The following is a 25,218-nucleotide window of genomic DNA, read 5'->3' as shown; positions in this document are numbered from 1 at the left end:
GGCTAGGCTTCCGGATGCCAATGATCCAACTTACATGGTGTATATGCAGAAGAAACTGGGGTTACCGAAACCCACATCCCGACATTCCCTGCAGGCGGCCAGAAGCAAGGGGGCACTACGATCCTCACACATGGATCCGAGGTCTCGGGAGGTTTTGTTCGTGAAAAACACCTTATCATGACTATTGGCGTTCGGAGCAAGACTACGGGGCATCACATAACTCCGTCTGTCTGTCACTGAAATAAGTATGGTGTAATGCAACAACCTATTCGTTCAACACGTGAGCCATCTGCGTGCTCTGCGAGACTGGCGTCACCTGACTCGAAGTTCCTGCCACTGTCTCAGGCGATTTGGATTCAAGTGCAGCAGCATCATCGTTCAAGCTATCGGCTTCATCCCTGTACACCTTGCGCAGCCGCCGCTGGTGCCTGTTGCGATTTCGCGTCAGTGATTCTTCTATTTTATGGCCTTGTGGAACCATGCCTGAGTGATTGACAGGGTTTGTAAGACATGAATGAGTATACACACCACCAGGCGAGCGCACAGACGACTGCGAGGAGTGCCACCGCCACAGTCCCAGTCACCACCCACCACCTCTCCGCAGCCACGATACTGTCGGCAAAGTTGCTGCTGAGGATCATATATGCATCCGGGTCGTTGGGGCGTACCCAATATTTGGCGGGGATCTGGCGGGTAATCAGCGTCGAGGCGTCGTTGGCAAGGAGAAAAAAAAAGAAAAGAAAGGGCAACCTACTCTACAAGCACAAGCGCGATATACCCCTAAGGTTTGCATCAAAGTGCCCCCAACTGCAGCAAGGACACCAAAGAAGCCCACGAAGACCTGTCCCCACCAGATGATGGACTTAGCCGGCATTTTGGTTCCCGACCATCTAATGCCATACTGGACTTTGAGCCAGGCCTCCCAAACCCAGAGCAACATCTCGCAGATCTGGCTGATGCCGTAAACTAGGTACGTCATGCTTCTGCAAGTTAGCCCTTTGCGGGGAGTGTTGTAAGAGGTGAGAAACGCCAGTAGGGAGGGTGTGATGAGCAGGTATGAAGTCCCCCAGAAAATATTCCATAGGTCGCCGAAATCCATTTTGAGGCCATCTCGAAGCTTTTCCGGGGTAATCAAATTTTCCTTGTTTTTGGCAGTGTTTTCGTTATACTCGCTGGAGTATTCCTTGATGGCCTCTTGCACCCAGCGGCGTTTGTTGGGACCCCTATTCCAGAGGGTGACGGTCTTGAATTGGCCTTCAGATGTCGCCTCAATCAGTTGGTAGCCGTCCAGATTCTCGAGCAGAATTTTCATAGGTTTGTAGGTCTTGATCTTCATCTTGAGCTGGTCCCAGAAGCTGAGCTCGACGTGGTCGCGGGCAGCACTAGCGCCTCCGTCGTATACGATTCCTTGGAGAGCGCTCGGGCTGTTGGCCGCGAGCATGGCGCATGAAATAATAGCGAGGTAGGGGATGGTCATCCACCCTTGCGATAGGGGTCAGCACAATCGATGTATGTCAAGGCAGGGTGGGAGGAAGTCGCAAACAGTCTTACACATGCCAAATGCCAATGCGTGCGCCATGTCATTATCCCCGAGCTCGTTCAGAATGTCTAGCACGGTATAGACGAAACCTCCAATGAAGAACAGTATTGGAGCCCCAACGGTTGATCCAAAACTGCAGCACCCTTATGTCAGAATCTTGCTTTCTCTGATTTTATGTGGATTGAGGATGAGCAACCTTGCTTGTGAGTTTAGAAGAGCTTTGAGCTTCGTAGACAACGAGACTTTCTTGGGCGCCGCATCACCACTTAATCTCGAGGTCTCATATTCGTCCACTATAACCATAACCCTTTTCCAGGTATCTCCAAACGGGTCCTCTCTAGTGTTGGTACCGGTCATCTCTGGATCTATCGCATGACTGGGCCGTCGTGAGTTCGACGTCGAGATGCGTCTCTCTGCAGTGCCGGTAGAGATACGAAGATTCCCGACGACGACAGCGAGTAGCAACTGGGCTTTCACCCTGCCTGGGATCTTGGGTCGTTCGTTTTGACTTTTCGGTGGACGGAGGAACTCCAAAACCTTTCTGTCCAACACAAATTCGTAAACCTAGGGGAAGGAATTAGTACGTATTTGAGACACAGCCTATCTTTGGCGGTTAAGTAGGTACACACCGCACTCAACAGCATAGGTCCTGCAAAGGCAAAACAGATCGACAACCAAACCATAGTATCGACCATCATCAACAGCACCGCGCCCAGCAACCGTATCCAATAACTCGCGAACCCAAATACATTCCTTGGGTGCGCTTGGAACACTTTTTCTGGTATAGCCTGCCAACCCATTAGCTTCTATCTCTCATCTCTCCACCCAATAGATACATCGAAGCACCCAAACGAGAGCCAAAAAGACAAACATACCAACTTCTGGCTCCTCGGAATGTTTAAACAAAACGCCAAGCTCGGCAGTATAAACTGCACCAGCGGACCAACCCATTCATTCAACTTCCCCAAATGCGAGATCTCCCAGCCACTGCACTCGGACACGCACCATTCGTATGAGACCTGGACTACCGGTGCCCCTGCTGGGTCGCCGGTCCAAGTGGCGCCGCATGGGAATTCATCGTTCTGAACTGCGGCTACGAGTTCTGGGATGGTTAAGTCGGGGAGAAAATGGGATGAGGGCGTGAAGGATAGGTTGTCATTGAGGATGGTTAGGGAGTCGTTGACGGCTTTCAGGCAGCAGTGGGTGAAGTTTTGCCCACCGAGGTTGAGGGGGCGGGTGGTGGCGGGCGAGTAGGCGGTTAGGTTGGTTAGTTGCGGGACGAAGTCTGAGAGGAGGTGGTGGGACATGGTGTTTGGAAGGGTTGGCTGTCTGTATCTGTACCAAATAGTGAAATTGAGTTGTGGTTGAAAAGGGGAGATTGACCAAGTGTGATGTGAGTATACTTATACTAGCAGCGAAGTCAGCAGCGGGGAAAAAGGACTTGATAAAGTCGTCTTGTGTCAGGAAAGCCGGTCAGCTAGTTCACTTTAACACAAGAACCGCTCAGTCGGAATTCGGGATCTTATTGCTACATGTCTCACCTCTGCTGTGAACTCTATAGGGCGTGCCAAGTTTTGAGTGAAACAACGCAGCTAGCCCGACATTATCAATTGGTTGACCATGTAATTTGGCATGAAGCCACGATAAATCCAATTATGTCGTGATACTTAGCTATTGAGGTTCTGGGAGGGACTGCACCTGGCTGTGGTCATAATATGCACACAGTACCGGACACGGTATCCGACTACTCAGATTTATCAACACTATGGAACGATTTGGATAAGGTAGCTGTAGCTTCGTCAATTCTACAATGATTATTCAGAAGGTGGCAATATTTGTCCAACTACGTCCCTATCTTGAACATCAGGCATTGTGTTTACGTTCTGGTGTCTTGATGCATAATATTGATGCAACGTATCAATATGCTATAGTAAGTAATGCGCTATGTCGATGCGATGTGTGTGGCATGTGTGTGATATTCGCAGAGATCGGGCAAAAGTCTCGTGTATATGTCAGTTTTGGCGAGTCAAACCATCGAGTCGGAGCTACATTTCTATGTTAACTTCATCCCTCTATTGTGTTGGATTTCAACTCTCGTGGTTCCGGGTATTGAGCAAATCGTGTTTTTGAAGTAAATGGTAAAAGGTGAGTGTTCCAATTTCGGGTGAAAGCTATGGTCAGTCAATCTTTTGGAGCCCATCAGAACCTCATTACTCCGAGACGTTGACCCAGCCCTCCAATATCCCCTGGCCTGGATCGTCTTGTGGAAGCGAACCACGTCTCAATGGCACGAGTTGGAGATACAGTACCGGCTGAGGGACGTAGCGTCCGAGAGGAACACCCCGGCTTGGACTTTACGAAGTGCGTATTGGACTGTGAGGGGTCGAAGGAGGGTGATGCTGATAATATGTGGCTACGTGCGATGCCAACGCTCTGATTGATGACCTGAGCACAGGATCTCACTGTTCTTGCCATTCCCATATTCCTGTGAGTTTACGAGGTTAGGAAGAGGTAAATGATAATGGATAGTAGGGTAGGAGATAGGCATTGGTACTATGAACCCAACCCGGAATCTCCTCGCTTACTTAACCCTTGTGAACCTCTCCAAGGGCCATAATGGAGTTGAAACGTGCAACTTGGTCAAGATCTAATTACGTCATTGCTCTTATCTAAGTAAGATAGAAGTCCACTTTCAAGATACGAAATACTAAGTACAAACATAATTCGGGGTTTGTATTGGCCATGATAGATATGTGGCGAATTGATATTGCTTCTGAAAGGGCCACTATGGTGGGTAACACCTGCAGCGAACTTTCAAGCAGTTTCCTAGTTTACTTATATCTAATAAATATGTAACTGCAAGATTCTAGTTCTTGTCCCCGCGACGGCCTGCTTCCTCTTCGATATTGCGGGCGTCAGGAAGGTTCAATCAAACAGTAAAACCACTCACCCATTCGTAACGATGCGCCGTCTTAAGAGCTCATGGCTCCCAACCTTGTGAAAGGCTCATGAACTGCCATTTCAGCACCATAACAGCACTACACAATTTGATCTACGGCGACCTTGGTGATGCGTGGCGAAATCCCATCTTCGCCTATGTCAATGCAATATGAGGGGTACAAACAGCCCTTGATTCGCTGGCAGTAAACTTATTGGTGTACACTGGAATTGAGCGAAACAGACTGCTGTGCAGCGTCCGGTGAGGCTCAACCAGGCGCAATTGCTATGTATGGATTCCATGGAAAGCTACAAAAAGGCCAGTAGTTCCAATATTTGGGTGTCGGATTCGTCTCGAGTTCAATCCACTATCAGAGGATGAGTTTGCATTTCTCCTCTCCCGTGCCGGCGGACGCTGTCACTGTGAGCTCAAAGCGTCCTATCCTATGCCAACCGCAGCAAGTCTGACGATGCTCAGCGCCAGCTACCAAAAATATCCAAAGCACATGAATGCAAGAGAATGCGTGAGAAACCAGGCCGAATCACGACTATCTGAAGCGGACATTACTGAAGTCTATATATATCTATATATATCTGACGATGCAGACCACCAACGACCTCCAACCCCACTAATCTGATAACGTGCCCCACTAGGACTCCAACGGCTTGGTAACAGCTCCACACCAAACCTACGTTACCTGGACCCCACCATGGCCGCCCTGCCGCTCCGACTCCGCCGCCGTATTTGTCGTCTACCCCACCTCACGGCTTCCGAAGCTTCTCCGCCCGAGACGTCGAGTCCGGAACAAGATCCACTCTCAATCTCAACCTCGACCTAGACCAGCGAATATATAACGTACAACCCCACCTTTCCGGCCACCTAATCTGCCAACTACAACAACCTTCGGCACAACAGATTATAGTCGGTATTGGCTATTATTATACAATGCCTCGATATTCAGAAAATTCGATTCAAGGCGCTCTCAACGATATCAATCAAGGGATATCCCAGCGCCAGGCTTCCCTCCGATGGGGCGTTCCACGCTCTACCCTCCAATTACGACTCGGCGATGGCCTCAGCCATTCTGACGCGTCAATCGCGTCGATGAAGCTATCTAGGGAAATGGTTTAACGATTGCGACGATATACCTGATTGGCAATATACTTATTCGTCTAACGGTTGGATCAGTACAGATATCGCCGTTCGATGGCTTCGTGATATCTTTATACTTCGTACACAACTAGTTGATCCCGACGAGCAGCGGCTCTTGATATTAGATGGTCATATCGCTCACGACAACGTCGAGTTTATGTGGTTAGCCTATTGTAACAAGATCTCGTTACTATTTTTGCCAGCACACTGTTCTCACGGGCTCCAACCTCTCGACGTTGCCGTATTTTCTCCATTAAAGCGGTACTATCGCTCGTTAGCGACCTCTCTCTCGATCGAGTACTGTTCTATTCCATTTAAAAAGTCGACGTTCCTCTCGCTATACATCGAGGCATATACAAAGTCGTTCACGATCAGTAATATACAATCAGGCTTCTCTGCAACTGGAATATACCCATTAGATCCATCGCGACCTCAGCCGACGATAGCCCCCCTATCAGAACGACCAACTACACCACCAACAGCTGGTAATTGGCTTGATCCGACAATAATAGCGACGCCAGTGACTAGCTTAGTAGCTAGGGAGAGTCTGGCAGCGATTACGCCATTGCGATCGTCGCAACGGCTATTGTTTCGGAAGCTGACTCGTCGGCTAGATGTACAGAACGTCGAGGTCGCTACTTTGACCTAACGTGTACACGCATTAGAAGCCGAGATAACTTCGTTACGCCCCAAACCACGTAAGAAGGTACGATTAGGGCTTAATGAACGATTTGGTAACATTGTACAGATTAAGGAAGCGATGGATCGAGCCCTTGAAGTAGAACGGCAACGAGACCAGGTACAACGTCGGAATCAGGTAATACTGGACCCAGCTAAGGCGTCAGAATCTACCAGATCTATAACTCAGGAAGCCCTAGAGCACAGCTTTCTATTAGAGCTGGTTGTACCTGAATAGCTATAATAGTATGTTGAATACACTGTTTCGAATACCTTCAATTGGATTGCAATATGTGGCCGGAAAGGTGGGGTTGTACGTTATGTGTTTCTACTTCCTGGCCGTAACCTGCACAGTCACTCTCGCTAGCTTTATAAAAGCACTGTGGTGGTCAAGAATGTAAGGAGGCGGCCACCTCCGTCATGTTCGGCATGGCTGCTTGCCAAGGGGTAGATCAATGTAGTCTCATTGGAAGGGAACCTACTCATGGATATATCACACTTGAATGAATAAAAGCTTATGAGTATCGCTATCAACAAAGATATCAAGGATATTTGGTCAAAGTCGGCACCTCTTCATTCCCAACTAGCTATTGTTTCTAGTTGGCTTACTTGTAGTGCCCGCAAGAGCGCGGAAATGCACGTAGCAGCAGCAGAACCACCTGGAAGGCCAGACATGATGTGCAGGATGAACTAAAGTTACAAACCACAGCGGGAAAATCAAGTCAATGACTCCCTGCGCCCGAGACATACACGAGTATTATGTGAAGTGGGAAAGGCAACCACCATCAAGCCTTCAACGCCCTTCCTAGTCCCTAAAAGCGCGGGAAAGCAAGCAGGCTAAAATGGGTTCTTCTGTTCCCCCAACCCCCCTTTTCTTCTCTCTGCAGTCTCAGGTATCTGGTCCTCACAAATGATTCGGCAGTGATACCATCATGCAGATTCTCCTCGATTTGCCCCCGTGTTGTTTTCGTTACGTTTCGCCCATTCCCCGCTTATTCGGTCCCATTGCCAACAAAGAAGAAACGAACAGCGCTTGTTCGGAAGGAAAGAGCGATGCACAGAGATCGGATATTGAGGACATCGGTTTGTTGTCGGAAACAAGGAAAAGTTTTGTGCAGTAGTGGCCGGATGCGGGTCATGCCCAAGTATGTTGGTACATCCGGTTGATCGAAGCCGAGAGGTCGGTGGCATCGGGGTCAGCAGTATGGGTTACGCTCCACAGTGGGGAGGCCCAGTTAACGGATCACTCAAATGAGAGTAGAAGTTTTGCCATCTGGTATGTTCCAGTGGCCGTGTCGGGATGGACAGACGAATTTGGTTCCGAGAAAAGAAAATAGGGGTGCCGAACTGCAATGGCGAGTCGACATGCTTATAACACATAGAGAGAAATATGGAAACCAATGGCGCCGATGAGCGACTCAGATGCCGGATCCAATGAAGCCCGAAGTGATGCAGTCAACAGGAATGCTATGCCAATGCAGTGGTCAATGCCGGTAGACGGCGGGTATAAGTAGATGAAAGTTTTCGACACTTGCAACCGGATAAGATGCATTACCAGTGGTCAATGTGCCGGGAAAGATTTCTGATACGTTTAGCATCAGATAGTGGCAGTCGGGTTAACGCTGATGTAGCAAATTCGACGACACAAGATCGCACACAGAAGCTGCCAAGCGATCAGTACGATGCCATGCGACGAGTGACAGATCGATCGGCACCAAGTATTGGCGAGTCGCCAATCATCATGGGTGATGATGAGTCTTGGAGGCTGTTCCTGCCAGGTGCGGTAGGTGATGCGTCCACCATGCAATCCCGATGACCAAAAGCAAACGTTTTCGCTCGGCTCAGGCCTTTGCGCTTCTGTTGAAGCTTGCCCATCTCTCGCTCACACGTCCTGGCGTGCTCCTCGGCATTCATCTCAACGTATGATTGAGGATAGCATCGGTCGCGGTTTTGTGTATAGAACTCGCTGTAGCCTCCATCGAGGATATAGACCTCCGGATATGTCAGTTTGGGATAGTACTCGACATTGAAAGTACGGTCTTCGGCGCGAATGTGACGCGCCATCATGGGCGCACGGTGGGCGGAGTACTCGCAATGGAAAATAAGTAGGACTTTTCCGTCCATGGGGGTCTCGAAAAGATGCCTAGCCAGCAATTCTTTGTCATTGTAGTTGATAGCACCGTCGATGTGACCTCCATCGTACTCGTACTCAAAGCGGCAATCAATAATCACCCTTTGGTCGTACTGATCATTGAACTTGCCATCCAGCACGTCAAGAAACGTGCACCTCGAGATGCGAGGTATGCTGTCATTCTCGCCTTCGGGGAAGAAATGGGGAAGCACGGGGTCTTGGTCTTCGACATCCATCACTGACTGCAGGTTACTGTGGGCAGTAGCGTCGTCTGCCTTTCCTTTGACTACATCTACAGGGTTCTCAAACATGCTGAGCGAGCGGCGATATTGCCGCCGTGGGCGTTGGAAAGGATTCGATGGCCGCCGGGGATGGCCGACTATAGGCGAGCCATTTCGAACCTCTCGAGTGCCAGTCAAACTGGCGAACTGGGCCTTCGGGCGGAAGGAGCCTGGAGCGTTGGAAGACGGACTGTTGGCGGTCTGGGGTCTGGGCGGGGAGTCCTGGAAGCATTCGCCTAGTGACATCGACGTTGTTGGACTTGTCAGCCGCGATTCGGATCCAAACCTGAAAGTCGACACCTGGTGCTCAGGGTGCATACGGTTTATGACTGCACTTGTGGAGTGACCTTTGGTCCGCGTGAGAGATGGCCTGCGAAGCGAGAGTCGTTTCCGGTTCCTGATTTCCAGTTAGCTCTCCCGACCCCTATTCCGCTGCCAACCCAGCAAACTTACTCAATAGTGAACTGTTTTGGCGATTCAAGAGACTGATGCCGGGACATGGCGATGGGGGACTCCATCATCATAGAGTCGTCATCGGGAGACTCCATCAAAGATGGGGACGTAATCTCAATGGATGATTCGTAAAGTGCCTTCTGAGGTAAAGGCGACATATCCATCATATCGCTCGCAGGTAACGGGGAGGACGAGGCAGGTAGAGGGGGCGTCGTCACGTAATCTGAACAGGGGTCAGCACGCTACATACATCTCCACAATGTAGACCAAACTGCTTACCACGGTGTTCATTTGATCCCATGGGTTGCGATGTCGAAGTGAACAAAGCCCGGCGCGGCGTAGGGAAGAGGGGGCTAGTGGCTGTAAGTTAGCAGGCTGGACTCTCGGTGTTTAGAGGTAGCCAGCTACATACCTGACCTCGGTGTCTATCCGAAAATTCTGGGATAGGTCGGCCGCCAGACTCGCTGTGGGGGAGGAACCTCGGACTGACTTCAAGTTGAAGTAGTCAGGGTTGGACCGTTGTAATTGATCGCGAATAGTGAGGGTACCAGACCCGAACGAGTGTCCAGCACCGAAGTGAGCGTGCGGATTGGACCGGTACAAGTCGGGGTGTTGGCCCCAGGTTGGGGCGGGTGCCCGATGCATGGCAGCCAGCGGCGAGGATGCATCCATGGCGGCGGTTTCGATATGCGAATCCGGGGGAATGGAATGCAAAGACTGTCGGATCAGAGGATGTATGACAATAACCCTACTCCTCAAGTGCCTATTCGGGAAAGCAAGCAACTCGGCCGATCGTATAGAAAGAGCGAAGATGTGTTATCACGATTAATGAATGCTTCCCACTCCAGATATGAATCTGAGGCTGTCCAGGGTATGATATTTCTTCCTTATTCCCCAATCAATCCGAGGCAGTTCGATCGAATTGGCTTACAAACTCTGAGCGAACAGGTCTGTTGAGTTCGGAGAAGCGTCGATGTTGGTATAGGCTGGTTTTGGCGATTGGACGGGCAACAGTTGACTGAGTAACATGGAAGATGGGATATGGGCGGCCGGGTTGTCGGTATTAGTGGTCGTTTTTGGTAGGTGGGAATATGTCTGGGTGATTCAATTGACGGCGGATGCCCAATGGAACAACGGTTCTCCGTCTTGCAGCTGCGTCGTTACTCGGGTAGTCACGACGAGGACGACAAGTGTATAGGCAGGAGGATGTGGGCGTGTTGAAAGTGCCGCTTTCCTTTACTGGAACATTCGAAGAGCCAGGATTGGCTGTGTCGATAGATCAGTCAGTTGGAGGCACGTCGAAACCAGGCCAGCACGATGAATTGGCGACGATACAATGCAACAGGAACTGGACCACGGCAGACTCTTCGATAATGTCAGACACGTCTACCCGAGAAAGACGTGCTCTAGTTTGTCGGAGGAAACGGCACGGCGTTGGGATTCAAGGCGAACTCTTCCAGGCCGGATAGAGAGAAGAGAGACTTACAGTTTTGGCCGTGGGTGTCTGTGCCTTTTGTTGGACGAGTGTGCACACCCGTGTGGAGAGCTCCAAAGTCGACTTGCAAAATGTGAGCTCATCCCGGCTGCACCACTTTCGTGACTGCTACTCAGAGCGGCGTTGCCAGGAGCAATTTGGAGTAGCGGTTGCCCTGGTCCTGGGCGGGCGTAGCCTAGCAATAGCTGGTTTTCAACCGCTGCACCACCGCTGCATGCACAGTGAGCAGGGGCCGGGGTTGCAAGGTGGGATGGCATTAAAAAGGCGCTAACGGCTGTGCAGTGCACGGTGGATTTCCGTGTGCTAGTTACATCATTATCAGCGACGTTTTGGCTGCCAAAGCCGGTATTTCTTACTCAAATATGCCTGCTCTTGGTCACCAAGCAACGTATTTTGCAGGTATCTACGGTATCTTGAACAACTCTAAAACAGGATGACATCCAGGGGGGTTACAGGACTCGGCAAGAAAGACAACCAGCGTCCGGCGACTTAGCAATTAGCTTGATGGATTGCACCACTCAAGATTGGCCGTTGCAGCCTACATATGCAGAACGTAGTAATCCGCCTCCAACAAGCTTCTGGCTTCATTTTTGGTTTTCTGCACAACGCACGGAATCTGTGCAGAACAATTGTGGAAGCCCAGATCCACCCAGATCTAAATGCCAACAGGATCGAGCTCTTTAACTGAGAGAAGATGAACGTCTCTACGACTTCCTAGATGTTCATCCAGCTGAACGGCTCAACTATTCATGACCCGGCTGCAAGCAATGGCGGTGCCAAACTGTGCTGCTTATGCTTACCCACAGCCAGTCCAGGCTCCTTTCGTCAACTGTGCTGAACTCTGAACCGAGTCTCGTGGGCTCTGCTCTGATGCCCTCTCACTCCGTACATTCGTATCTTGACACAAGCGCCATTCCCCACCACGCTACCCTGTTTACAACACAAGACCTAGTCCACCGGAAGGATGCCAATCGACCGCTATTCTCGGCATCCTTACATTGCAACGCACGATAGTCGGGGCTGACAAGAGCTCTCCGCTGTATTTTTAACTCTTGATTGCTGACGACCCGGCAACCCTATCATCCGCATTCGGAAAGACCCCAACCAGCCTTGCAGGTGGCCCCGTTCTGATATCCTGGTAGGCTGACAGAGCCAGGGCGTTTGCCCAGGGTCCAGCGGCTGAGGTGACCCAGACGACGCTTACGATTCGAGCGAAATGTTTCGGAAATATTGCAGCGCTACATCGCGTCAGCGAATAGCGTGCTCGACCGACCTGACGCCATAGTGGCTTGACGCTGGCCTGCTGAAAGTGCGCTGGAACAACTGTCATTCCAGCACTTCTCAGAGCCATGAGACCCATAAGTGGCCTGGAATCGAACGATGAATGGCCGCCTCACCAATGACGAGATGCCGCCAGTATCTGCCCTTTATCAGCAGTAATGGCCTTCTTCAGTTCGAATTGCTCGTTCCTCAAGACATACAGCATCATACACGTGTCTATGGCCCAGTCTCGCAGTCGCCATATTTCAGGAAAATGACCAGGATTGCGTTTGAAATGAAGACCGCGGGGAACAGAGCTCGAGTTGTTCTTTGGGGGCCCGTCGAGACGTAAGGAGAAACTCTCAATTGCCGTTGACCCCTTGCATGTTCCCCTCATTGCGAGTCAAGCTTGGAGCTACGAGAGTTTATGAACTTGCACCCAACCTCTTGAAACTATCGAAATCCCGCTTCAAAGGGACTACGCCGTTTCGGACAGATTGACAAGACACTCACCGGACCACGCGTTCTCTCGTTTTGGCGAAGCAACCAAGAGCTAGAGAATGAGCGGAAGGCCCTGTTGTTTGGTTGCCGTGTGAATAAGCATCACCCCGGTAGCTATGGAGCATGGATGCGTATCCCGCTTCCTGCCGTGTAACTGATATCAGAGGCGCATCAGCCCAGGGAGTATTGCCCACTCGACTTAGCAAAGCTTCCAAAGTTGTGCAAGCAAACTGCCCATTCATTACCTTTGGCCAAGTGACCGACAAGCCCGAGAATCCCGAGCTCCAGTTTCGGGGCTGCAAGTGGTCGGCTTCATTGATACAAACACGGCCGGATATCCAGCACCCAGTGCCACCGTCACACTGTCGATGTTTGTTCAGTTGACAAAAATACATTCGGTCAGATATGAATCAAACTCTCAAACTCAGCTCTGGTCGTGTCTCTTTATGATTGGAAGAGACAAGCGCGAGGTTTGTTGGCAAATTGTGTTCGTTTGGTCTTTTCTGGCGAGCTCATCTAGCCATCGGAGAAAATAACACCCAACCAACTCTATCCCGGTGGCATATGGGTAGCGTTAAGAAACATGCTCCCGGCTGAGGTGAAGATGTCCGGCTAGATTGGGACAGCTTTATCCATTAATTGAGACATATACCAAGGTTCAGCTGGTTCTTCTGTCTTTTCATGGCCGGAATGAGCTTTTCAGAAGCGTGGTCTGCAAAGCTTCGATTGGCCATTCTGCGTTCCGATCTGCTGCATACGGAACCCACGTCATTTTTAGGACCAAGCTGCCCTTAGCCCCGGACAATCATGCGAACAATAACAGGATCTTGGAACGAGGCCATGGTCGTGCACGCCAATTCATCACGGTCATTAAAGATGACATACCAAATTAGTCAGTTCATGGCAGCTGTCAGGGAAAGCTTCCGGAGCTCCACGAGGCTTGCATAGCTCGAATCCGTAGCTTGGAACAGTCAGGATTTCCTTGCTTAAAGATATAATAAAACCTGAATAAAAGATGTCGAGATCTCGATACCATCATTGTTATTGTTTACATTGACGGCTGCCCGCCTTCGCTGTCACAAGCCTGATGATTTGATTGTTGCCGACCGCTCTCAGTGGCCTCGCAACGAATAGTCTCGACTCATTCATGGAATGACCTCCTGCGGGAAAAGCAAGCAGTCGGCCTGGCAGAGAGATGCGGACAAGATCCAATCAGAGTCCCCAATTGCATCCCACCATCAAGAATCTTACTTCCGGAGCGGCGTAGCCCGGAAGTTTGGTGCCTGTTGGTAGATTCATCAGCTGCCATGATGGGCTTCCCGTTATCCTTTTTTGCGCAAAAGCCCAAATGGCTTTCGTTTCAGCCCGCTACCGCCAACCCACCTGCGGTCTGCACCGGATTGCCACGGTCTCTTCGATCGGGGATGTTTGCCTTCGATGGTTCGACATGACGCTGTTCAAACAACCAGTGTGATAGCACCTGCATATTATGCATATTCCGCGTTTGATGTCCAGCACATGCTTGCCAGGGCACATGTGGAGCCCAGGTGGTTATGGAGGATCTGAGTGCTGCAGGAGTGCGGAGTGAGGGGTAAGTTCGCAAAGTAAACAATCCCACGCGTTTGGTAAACAGCTCGATGCAAGTAATTCTGGTGGGGTTATCGCGAAGTCACGAGGCAAGCTAAACCCTAAGCGTCTGGCAGCTGTTGTGCAACCCATCCTGAAAATCTGAACCGGGGGCACCGTGCCGCGGCTTGTCCGTCATTGCTGAAGCGTCGACGTTTGAACCAAGTGGAGGTTGAGGAATTTTTCTTCCCGTTTTAGCATACCAATCCCTTTACAATGGACCCTGTCGCCGCTCCTCTCGTGATGAAGACACTATTAGCAATATTCGGTTGCCACGGTTTTGGTGTAGGAGCGCCCCATCGACATGAGCTGGTCTCCTGAGAGACCCTGAGCTGCTTGACGTCGAGCAAATTGCGGCAACGAGCAGCAGGGCGACAGGTGAACCCGACACCGGATTATAGCCATGCTCGGAATAAAACCCCCTGGAAAGATTCCACTGGAATCAAAATTACCTACATTTACTGACCGCTCCAACCAGCTATGAAGTGACCTGGAAGCAACGATTCTCACTGTCTGCGGTTACACAGTGGCAGAGGCGGCCGGCCGAATATAGCCTTCAAAAGTTTGCCTTCCCATACCTATGATGTATCCTTGATCCTGGGAGCCATTCTATCGACACGGAGCCCCAGCAGCTAAGAAAGTAAATCTTGGAAACCCCAAAAAATATAAAAATAAAAAATTATTAAAACAAAATCCCTTTGCCTGAGGGCCCTATTTTTATGCTGAAGCATTCTTCACCAATGAGTGAGCGTAGCGTGTGCGACGAATTGTAATTTTTCGCACTCAGGGAAAAAGGACAGAAGTTCTCTGCAATGTGAGATCGATCTAGAATTATTTTATCCCTCGTACGATCTCTGCACTATCGACCCAGGATGCTGGCACTAATACTTCAAGACCCGGCAGTTCTGATGTCAACTCTGCCTAATGAAGTAAAGCTGGGTTATCAAATCCAGGTACGCCGTCAATCAAAGACGTCGATATGAGGCCCAGTACAGTACGGATCCTTTTGTGATTAAATTGCACGTAGTGCAATTGTGCAAAGTGGTTCCCAATCCACCAGGCTACATACATATGTATGCGGCATGTTCGGACTCGCACTTGCATCAAACTTCTTACGAATTATGGTTCAGGGTCCTAGGCCCACCAAACCGAAGCGGAATGGGACCCGACATTTGGCGGGGCAATGGCGACAATTGTAATACACAAGTTGCTCCGCAACTTTCATCTGTTCTCATGGCAGGACAACGGGAATTCAATAGCATGGCGGCAACGAGAACACGGAACAGCCGCTTCATTCTTTTAGAGTTCTTCTAGAAGAGCACCATTTCCACCCACCGCTATTTCATTGGAAATTCGGATCGCGTGAGGGATTGAGAAAAGGATAGTCACAAGGTACTATGTAGAGCTATCCAGTGTATGAAGTCTCAATTGACCGTTATCCCACTTAGCTATGGTGGGGCATTAAACTACAGCAACGAACTTTTGAGCGGTCTGACTTGGCAGTAAACTTGATTTTTTTGAAAAGATACCAGCATCACCAGCCCAGTGTGACATGAGCTCGAGTGATAACTATTGATTAATATTTCAATTTGCAATTCAAGATGGCCAAACGCAAGAGAGGCAACAAGACTGGTGCTGGCGACCAACCTACTAAACGGTCGAAAAGCGACGCCGCTCCTACCGTCCCGAAATTGGATCTCGCCGCCCTCGACAAATCGCCGTTCCCCGAGAAGCCCACAACCGAAAGCCGCAAGCGTGAAGCTCAGATCTACGAGCTTTTAGGAAGTGCCGACAGTCAAGAACGAATTGCGGCGGCCGATGCCCTCATAACCGGTCTTCTGGACAGCGAAGAGGTCGTTCTCGGACGTCATCTCGAGAAGCGCCTCTTCCGGGGTCTCGCAAGCTCTCGCAATGCCTCCAGACTCGGCTTCAGCCTCGTGCTGACAGAAATCTTGGGCCAGCTGTTCGGCCCACCGAAGAACCTCGCCAACTCCAAATACTCGGGCCTGGATTTTGACAAGGTGCTGGGCATGTTGACCGAGAACACCCAGGCGGGTTTCAACATCCCGGGACAGGAAGAGCGAGACTTCTGCTTCGGGCAACTCTTTGGCCTGCAGTGCTTCGTCGAGTCCAGGATCCTGTTTGGGGACCAGGATAGCACCAGATGGCCTGCTGTTCTAGATATGCTCTTGCAGCTTGCCAATAAGAAAGTCTGGATGCGGTCGCAATGCGCTTGGGTCATCGTGGAGTCGCTGCCGCACATGGGACAAGAGAGGGCTGCGGAAACGGTGAAGAAGCTGGTTGATATCGGACTGGGCAAGACCGCCGAGGGTGCTGGTATCTGGATCAAGGCTGCCAGCTGCTACCCACAAATGAAGTTGCCTACCAAGCCCTGGAGCAATCCCCTGGCTCCCAAGGCGCTTCCCGATCTGGTCAACGTGCTCAAGGAGAGCGTCAAGCAGGACGATGGAAAGGATGCTCCCGTGGTCAAGGGTCAGAGTAGCTGGAATCCCCAGCTGCATTTCGTTTGGGATCTGATTCTGGCCCACTTCATTGAGCAGAACAAGCCCGCTTCGTTCAAGCTATTCTGGAACGCTGTAGTTGATGGTAGGTACCCCTAAATCGATGAGGCGGAGGAAAAGGGGAGGGGAGGATTCTACGCTAACAACTTGCAGATGGCCTCTTTTCCAAGAACGCCAGCGAAGCCCAAAAGTTCCGAGGCTTCATGATCTTCCAGAAGTTCCTCCAAGGCTTTGCGACTGCCAAGATCGTCCTAGCCAAAGATTTCTTCTCGCGGAACTTGTCAAAGTGTTTGGTGAACCAAGCTAAGACGGAGGACCGCTACCTTCACCGTGCGGCTCTCAAATCCCTGAAGACGATCGAGACGACGGTGGAAACAGAGCCTACGCTTTTGATACCCGTTTTGAGGGAGCTGCTTGCCCTGGCTTACGACTTTGACCATTTGACGAATACCAAGACGGTCGAGAAACTGTTGCAGTTCGTCACTCCGGACAACGTGAAAACAATACTCAACATGCTCCGTGAGCCTGTTTCAAAGATGACGGAGTAAGTGCAATCGCTGCCACTATCTCAGTGCATACTACGTAAAGGCAGTGAATTTTATGGCATAGTTGCTAATGTTGCAAACAGTGCCTCCATTGTCGAGCACCGTCGGTTTGTGTATACCGAATATGTCCTGAAAATGGGTATGCAGGCTAAGCTGGACGACTCCAACGAAAGCAGCGTGCTAGAACTTGCTATCAGCGAGTTGGCGACCCGTGCATATTCGAAGTCAGACGAATTCATTCCAGATCTTTCTGACAAGACGAGGGAAATATTCCGTGCCAAGCTCAGCTCAGCCTTCGCCAGGATAGCGAAACGGCGAGAGGAGTACCGGTATCTTTGTGATGCTGTGCTTGCTCTTGATCCCACGGCTGTCCAGATGAGCGAGGAAATCGAAGCAGAGCGCAAAGCGGCTCTGAAAGCACTGAAAAAGCTCTTGAAGTCGGCTAAGAAATCCGGGGGTGGAGAGGCTGATTCGTCTCTAGGCTTGTCTTTGCTCTATGCGATCAGCATATTGCAATTGTACGACGGAGATCCAGATGCCATTAGCACCCTACAGGATCTGAAGCAGTGTTCAGAAAAACTTCAAGAAGCTGACGCTGAAGCGTCGGCTTTCTTGGTGGAGATCTTGCTCTCTCTTGTTTCTCGACCCTCAGGTTTGATGCGGCAAGTAACCCAACAAGTATTTGAGACCTTCACGGGCCAGCTATCAGCGGATGCTCTTGAGCGACTCACGGACCCCTTGGTAGCAGAAGAAAACATCAAAGGCCAGCAGGCCCTTTTCGATGCGGAAGATGAAGACATGGAAGATGTTGTGGGCTCAGATGAGAGCGAAAACGACGAAGAAGAGGACGAAGTGTCAGAAATCGGCTCGGATGTCGAATTCGTCACGTTGAATGGTGCTGAGCCGATGGAAGAGGACGATGATAGTAATGATGAAGCGGAGGACAATGACGCCGAAGCACAAGAGCTTGCCGATCTCGACGATGCACTCGCCAAGGTATTAAACAGCCACCGCCTCGACCAGGACAATGCCGCCGAATCATCCGACGAATCTGACATGTCGGATTCGGATATGATGGCGCTGGACGAGAAACTGGTCGAAGTGTTCAAGCAAAGAGCCAAGGGCTCCAGCAAAAAGAAGGAGAAGAAGGACGCAAAGGGCACCGTGATCAACTTCAAGCACCGCATACTCGACTTTCTGGATATATACGTTAAAAAAGAAGCATTGAACCCATTGGCCTTCAACCTCCTCCTCCCCCTCCTCCAGCTCATCCGCACGACCCAGACCAAGCCCTTAGCCAACAAGGCAACGGAGATCATCTCTAACTTCTCCAAAGCCTTCAAGAAGGCGCGAAGCAACATGGAGGAATCCGCCGTCAGCATCGAGACTCAGTTGGGGCTGCTGCAGCAGATACACGACGAGGCATCCAAAGACGCGGCACATGCGTTTGCCCGAGCGGCGTCGGCGGCTAGCTTGTTGGTTGCGTCGAGTCTGTATGCGGCGGATAAGGAAAGTGTGGATGATGTGGCGCAGTTGTATGCTGAGTTGCAGGCGAAGTGGACTAAGGGATTGTTGCCGGCTAAGATGCAGGCTTCGTTCTTTTTTGACTGGGTTAATTGGAGTGTTAGTCATGCCTCGAATGCGTATGGGCCCGTGTGAGGGGTGGTGGTATGTAAATAGGATGACGAGATTATACCAAGAGTGATTTGACAACACGAACAGTAGTTTTGACTGGCGCGATGTCTTCTCCCGGCCGGTTGAGTTGGACAGGTATCTCTTGTTGTGTTGTTGCAGGTACGATCGCAGAACGGGCAGGAGCTGCATAGGGTTCAGTTGCATCCTCTAAAATGACTTCGTGATGCCAGATTTTTCCACCTTGAAACCCCATCAGGACCCAAGGCCGGTCGAGCAGCCTTGCTTTCCTGAATCAATAAGGAGATCACGATCCATTTGGCTTCAATCAAGACCAATCATTGATGAGTCTCGTCTTCCTCGGGGCTGCGTGTCTGGTGTCCTTAATCAGGCACCCGGACTGGGCCCGACGTCTCTTTGACGTGACCATGTTTGACGGTCTTCGATTCGACGACTTCCGGCTAGCCTGCTAGTGCGTCTTTAGATCAGAAAAGGGCTATTGACGATCCGTACATGCCCGGCCCTACCCACGAGCGCATCTCTGAACCATCTTTCATCAATCTGCGCAATCACTGCCAATCTTCTAGCGCTGGAGAAGCCGCACTTAGATGATTCCGAACATTCCAGACCTCGTGCTAGTAGCTTTGATAGATATTACAATAGGTAACAATAAGAATGATGATAAGAATAATAATAGCACTAGGTCATAGGATTACATAACTGTACAAGGGCTATACATAGGTAGTTAGCCTAAGCGCTATAATTGGTATAGAGGTAGTATACCTAGGCCATGCAATAGTTATAGAATGTCGTACGACAATATAGTTTACTTTTGTTGAATAGAAGTGGGAAGATACTTCCCTAACATCAAAGGTCCTTACGACTACGCCACTCTGCGGACTTACCGCACGGTTGGTGCCCGGAGGACTTGGAAAGAAAGATCACCAGGGTGGTTATGAAATCCTTGATTCTAGAGTGAATAAGCCTTCTCAACGCACATCAAAAACTGGCTTTTATCTCAGAAAACTACTTGAGATGCGGCCTAGTGTGTGGACAGCCATGCGAAGATATCCTTGTCCTCAGGCACGTTAACGTGGAATGGTATGGGCAAAGCGTCGACATTAGAGGGGCAACCTATAGAAGACGCGCTGACGGTTAGAGACCCTCTACTATGTGGTCAGATTCATCCGTAGATCCCATCCACTCTGCAGGGGGTGGAGTGCGGCTTTGAATGTTGCTAAGAGCATCTACGGCCTCATCAAAGGGAGTTGGTCACATATTTGGAATAAACGCTTCCGAGCTAACCTAGCATGTTGCGAGGGAGAAGTGGCCTCAGCGTGTGCCACATAGACAGTTATCATTGTTGCAGATGCGCAACAGAAATATATGCAGAAAGGGGACGTAGAGGCGCAGTCGACAGGGTAAACACAGCTCCAGAATGTCAATTCCACTCGTGCATGTCAAGATAGGTGCTCATATCGTCCAACGAGACTGAATACACGGCGTCCATTATTCGGTGGCTGTGATGGCTACCAACAGGTTAAGTTCACTGTATTGGAAAAGTAGTATATTGTTGCTAAGATAGAGAAGAATTAGAGGAAGGCTATTAAGGGTACTGTAGGGGCGGTCCGCACGTATAGTAGCGGCGCCCGCAATTAGAGCTGCTAGGTTGAGTGTAGTCAAAGGCCCACATTGCCCCGCAATGGGCCTAGCCCCTTGACAGTGGCTCTTCATTAAGGCTACATAGTAGTCCCTGTTCATGTTTTGGTAAGGACAGAGGGTTCGGGATGTAGCAAGCGTGCAATTTTGGAATTCAAATAACTAACACTGTAGCGCTGGAGCATAGCTCTTTGGGTTCCATAATTCAGACTTTGACGCTCTAACCCTAAGCTGGTCTGGACGCCGCCGAACGGGGGCGAGGTGGCCTTTATCGGGAGCTAGGATGTGATTAATTTGACCGTGGGCTCGGTCGTCTGGGTTGGGGTACAGGAGAATGTGAGCGCGGCGGGGATTATGATGAAGTGCACGACGGATCAAGGTGGGAGGACGCGGCCTCTTCCTCTGACTCGAACCATTGAGGTCGACTAGGGATACTTGAGTCAGAGTTTTAAATTAGGTGGCCTTGTCACTACTAAAAATTCATTTGCGTTTTGCATCGTCCCCTTTTCTCTCTTTTGTTTTGGAGGATCTTAGGTGACTATGACCACTTATCGAGGTCCCTTGACGATAGGGAAATCCCATAGAATATTCAGGCATCAGTTGCCTGGCCCCGCAAGGTATAGGAACCAGTGGCTAGGACTACGGAAGAACCCCCGAACCGCTACCTATCACTTTCGCTGTTATAGGGCAGTGGCCTATTGTGATTCCAGCTCTAGACTTTGGACTTGATGTTGTAATCCAAAGATGTGTTTTCTTCCAAATCATACTAATAACGAGCGAGGGTGACAGAGAACTCCTATAAACTAGTAAATGTGGGGCATTCCCCATCCTTGCAGCCATGGTCGCCTTAAGGGGCCATGTGGTTGACTTTTTGACAATTTGTATTCCACTTGACATGAGCACGATCAGCCGCAAACATGCAATCTAACTTTTCGGAATGTACCGAGGCACCCTCAATCGACCGAGGGATTGTAACAGACCGGCTGAAAGCCTTCCACGAGGCTGTGCATCATCAAATATCCAAACTAGTCACAAATTACCCTGAGGGCCGTGGAAACACAAATCAAACATCAGACTGAGCAGCTGGTTCAACCCTCACCTGTTGCAAGTTTCAAAAAGCGTCCGACATGCTCCGAAACAAAGAAGAGTAATATGAAAAGCCCCCAGAAAGCTAGCAGTCGCGAGCATCCAACATTTTCGAGCCGATGTTATAGGATTCTGGTTTCTATACGCATGAGACCTAAAGCTTGATTATGAGATCGAAGCTGTCCATATATATATTAAATCATAGCTTTGGTCTTATATTCAAGCTTCCGCACCCGACCCCACTCAAATTTCTTTATCATACGAGATCGCAGGTTAGATCTCGAAATTCAACTTCACCATAAGTTTGTCAACTAAGGCAGCAGAAAGAGGGAGGTTTCTTTCTTCTTCTTTTCTTTTCATTTTCTTTTCATTTTTTCCTTTCATTTTCCCCACCACCCCTCCCTTCTTGACACTTTGTGCACGAGGAGGGAGATGCAGGACTGGGCTGAGAGAAGCTCGATTTCGTCTATCCCATAGCTGTCGCAGAGTTCAGCATACCTCGAACCACTTCTAACCACTCATGTTGGATCTAACTGTGTGAACTACCCGCTATATTGCTTCTTGGGCTGGGCACGACGCAAGGTTCGATAGCAGTGAATATAGGAGGCGGAATTTGAGGCGTGCTAGGGCATGAGAATGTCTCGATGCGAGTACGAAGTAGACCTGCGATGAAGCAGAGCGACTTAGTACAACACAAGTTGGGGGAAGACAAAAAATGGTGGAGCGGGGACGAGAGATACCCATGGTCCTACTCGTAAGCATTCCATGAGTGGCCCCTTCTCCTTGCAAACGGCCCCGAGAAGCACCGAACATCTTGACCAAATCGAAGAGACGAGATTCGAAAGGCTTGACCAGGTTGCTTGTCGGGATAGCGCGGGCACAGTTTGACCAGGAAAGGAAAATCTCGAATATTCTGTCGCTCTGCATCGAAGATAGGGCGAATTGAGCAATATGGCGAAGGATCGGTTGCAAATTGCAATATATTTGAATATATTTGATTAGTTTGACGAGGGCAGGTGTTGGGCCAACGTGAGCTGTGCCTCTTAGCAAGCAAACTCGAACTGTGACACATCGAAGCGATGAAGCAACTCGTCTTCATTTCAGCGCGTACCTTCCGATTCCAATGCAGGCCGGGGTGTCTTCTACCCCCATGTTTGCCATCGAGCTCAAGCAAGAACAAACTCAGTTGCGCACACATCTCGGAACGTAGCGATCTGACTTGGCTGTTCGGATCAGTTGCCGCTCAATGCGGATCCGACCCACTGTTAACCGCCATCAAAGCGAACTCACTGACCGAACTCACTGACCACTTGGGCAACTGCACCCTCCGGCCAGAAGCACGTTCAGCACCTGCAGCTGTGTATTCCAGGGCAAGCCCAGTGATGTGCGCTAATGCTGGGGTGCATGCAAAGCAAGCTTCTGCACTCTGCGCCTCTGGGTTTCGCTTACGTTGAACAACTAGGCTGTGAACCGGCAGGTTAGGATGAACCACCGCGTTGGAATTAGCACGGGAGTGGGGCTCAACTCCGCCAAGCCCCTCAGGTTTATTGCTGTACGTTAGCGGCGATGTTCCTGCGTGGACGTCCGTTTCAGACGAGCGACACGCCCTGCCCCAGCCAACCAAGTTTTGCCGCGCTGCCGCTTTGGGAAAGGAGTGGAGACAGTACCACGGACGGGCAAATGAACAAGCTCGGCGCGAAAAAAGGGAGGCTCCCTTGGGTGGCCAGTGGGCATGGAGGTTCCTGGTACAAGCTGCATGTCAACTCGGACTCGGGCCTCCGACTCGTGCAGGCGGGTTTGAGGCCGTTTGGGGGCCCACAAGGACACCCTGATGTTTCCGGTTCCCGTACACAATACATGCCATTTTCCTCAGCACTCGTCCCTGCTACAATCTATCAAACACACGGTGCAATATTGCACGTCTGCCCAGCCTCGCCCATTCGTGGAAACGGAAACAATCTTCACACATCCCTGACTTTTCAAGATGGGCCCCCAGGCCCTGGCCGACGATGGGCAAGAATGGGCTTCATATATGGACGCCGAGCCTCATGGCCTGGTTCCATTCGCCTGCTTTTTGGGTCTTTTTCTCACTTCAACCGTAGTTTTTCGCGTCGGTCGTTGCCAGTTTGCAGACTATCATTCCCTCGTTTTTTTTCTTGTCGCTGAACCCGGAGTTCGGACACCAGTCATTCCTTGGACAATCTACGCACGTGAAAAGATAGCGGTCTGCGATCCGCCCTTAATTTCGTTTTCAAGATGCTCCGATCCCTCGTCGGCTTTTCGCTCGTCGCTGCGGCGTCAGCTCATCAGAATCTTCATCAGTTCTGGGTTAACGATGTGTCTCCCGGTTACCAGGTCGCGCTGCGCATGCCGCCCAGCAACAGCCCCGTCGTAAGCCGCTTTAGTGAATCGATGCCTTTTTTATGAACATAGCCTGACACGATGCTCAGACGGACGTGACCAGCGACGACATGGCCTGCAATGTGGATGGCAGCACCGGCGTCGACACCACGTATGCCGCCTCTGAAGGCGACAAAATCACCGTCCAGTGGGATGTCTCGACCCACCCAGGCCCCATCACCCACTTCCTCTTCGGACCAGTCGACGATGCCTCCAAGGCAACCGGCATCGGCGCGGGCTGGTTCAAGATCGATGAGCTCGACTACACCAACGGCACCTGGGCCAACGAGGTGCTCCTGAACAACGGCGGCAACTACACCTTCACCCTGCCCACCGGCCTCGAGAGCGGGGACTACCTGCTCCGATCCGAGATGCTCGCCCTTCATGGTGCGCAGACGGTTGGCGGTGCCCAGTTCTACATCGGCTGCGCTCAGCTCACCATCACCGGCACTGGATCCGCCGGCTCGTGCTCTCCCACTATCTCTCTCCCGGGTGCGTACAGTGCCGAGGATGACAACATCTATATCCCCGATGTCTACAGCGGCTTCGACCCCACCACCTACGTCGCCCCCGGAGGCGCGATTGCCGTGTGCGGCGCCGGTTCCGGGTCAACCCCCGCTACCTCGTCGAGCGCAGCATTATCCGCCACCTCCGTCGCAGCATCTGCTACGGCCGCCGTGAGCGCCGTTGCCGACACCAGCTCTTCGGCCCCCTCCCTCATCCCGGCCATCTCCATCAACCCGGACACCACCGTGACCGTGTCGTCGGCCACCCTCTTTCCATCCATCAGCATCCCCTTCTCCAACTTGTCGTCGACCGTCGCGCCGGCCACTCCCTCCGAGACCGGTGCTGATGACAGCTGCGAGCCCGAAGACGCCGACGACATCCCCGTCACCGCCACTGAGACCCAGACCGTGATCCCCGTGATCTCCATCAACCCAAGCACGACTGCTACCATTGACGTTGCGTCTCCAACTGCTACTCAACCCGCCGACTCCGACGACGAGGGAGAGGCAGACGACTGTGAAGCCGGCGAGCCCATCACGACTAGCGCCGCTGACGCAGCCGTTCCGTCCACTATCCCCGTGATCTCCATCAACCCAAGCACGACTGCTACCATTGGCGCCACGTCTCCGACCGCTACCCAACCCGCCGACTCCGACGACGAGGGAGAGGCAGACGACTGTGAAGCCGGCGAGCCCACCGCGACTGGCGCCGCTGATGCAACTGTTCCGTCTGCCATCCCCGTGATCTCTATCAACCCAAGCACGACTGCTACCATTGGAGCCACGTATCCGACCGCGACTCAACCCGCCGAC

General features: G+C 51.1%; 4 protein-coding genes across 4 annotated transcripts; 2 read left to right on the top strand and 2 right to left on the bottom strand.

Annotated features, from left to right (window-relative positions):
• Positions 1-265: 265 nt before the first annotated feature.
• On the bottom strand, positions 266-2,847 carry BCR38DRAFT_412408 (uncharacterized protein; the record flags this gene model as incomplete). The annotated part of the gene is made up of 7 exons (XM_040858688.1): positions 266-428; positions 529-686; positions 755-1,482; positions 1,552-1,673; positions 1,737-2,104; positions 2,170-2,328; positions 2,416-2,847. 7 exons carry the CDS (start codon positions 2,845-2,847, stop codon positions 266-268), a joined length of 2,130 nt encoding a protein of 709 aa, XP_040712661.1.
• A 5,135-nt stretch (positions 2,848-7,982) lies between these two features.
• BCR38DRAFT_460137 (uncharacterized protein) lies at positions 7,983-9,845 on the bottom strand (the record flags this gene model as incomplete). Its single annotated transcript, XM_040862378.1, has 4 exons — positions 7,983-9,090; positions 9,174-9,396; positions 9,453-9,526; positions 9,586-9,845. The coding sequence occupies 4 exons, from the start codon at positions 9,843-9,845 to the stop codon at positions 7,983-7,985; spliced, it is 1,665 nt and encodes a 554-aa protein (XP_040712660.1).
• A 5,729-nt stretch (positions 9,846-15,574) lies between these two features.
• BCR38DRAFT_375339 (DNA polymerase phi-domain-containing protein) lies at positions 15,575-18,995 on the top strand. Its single transcript, XM_040857333.1, has 3 exons — positions 15,575-16,662; positions 16,731-17,121; positions 17,206-18,995. The coding sequence occupies exons 1-3, from the start codon at positions 15,657-15,659 to the stop codon at positions 18,779-18,781; spliced, it is 2,973 nt and encodes a 990-aa protein (XP_040712659.1). The 5' UTR covers positions 15,575-15,656; the 3' UTR covers positions 18,782-18,995.
• A 4,760-nt stretch (positions 18,996-23,755) lies between these two features.
• On the top strand, positions 23,756-24,609 carry BCR38DRAFT_295996 (glycosyl hydrolase family 61-domain-containing protein; the record flags this gene model as incomplete). Its single annotated transcript, XM_040854497.1, has 2 exons — positions 23,756-23,890; positions 23,950-24,609. Coding segments are annotated over 2 exons (795 nt in total), but the record flags the coding sequence as incomplete, so codon positions are not given.
• Positions 24,610-25,218: the final 609 nt, after the last annotated feature.

The sequence above is a fragment of the Pseudomassariella vexata genome (assembly GCF_002105095.1).
Source record: "Pseudomassariella vexata strain CBS 129021 chromosome Unknown BCR38scaffold_12, whole genome shotgun sequence".
Classification (NCBI taxonomy): domain Eukaryota; kingdom Fungi; phylum Ascomycota; class Sordariomycetes; order Amphisphaeriales; family Pseudomassariaceae; genus Pseudomassariella; species Pseudomassariella vexata.
The sequence above is the reverse complement of the archived record's forward strand: the minus strand, read 5'-3'. Positions and strand labels throughout refer to the sequence as shown.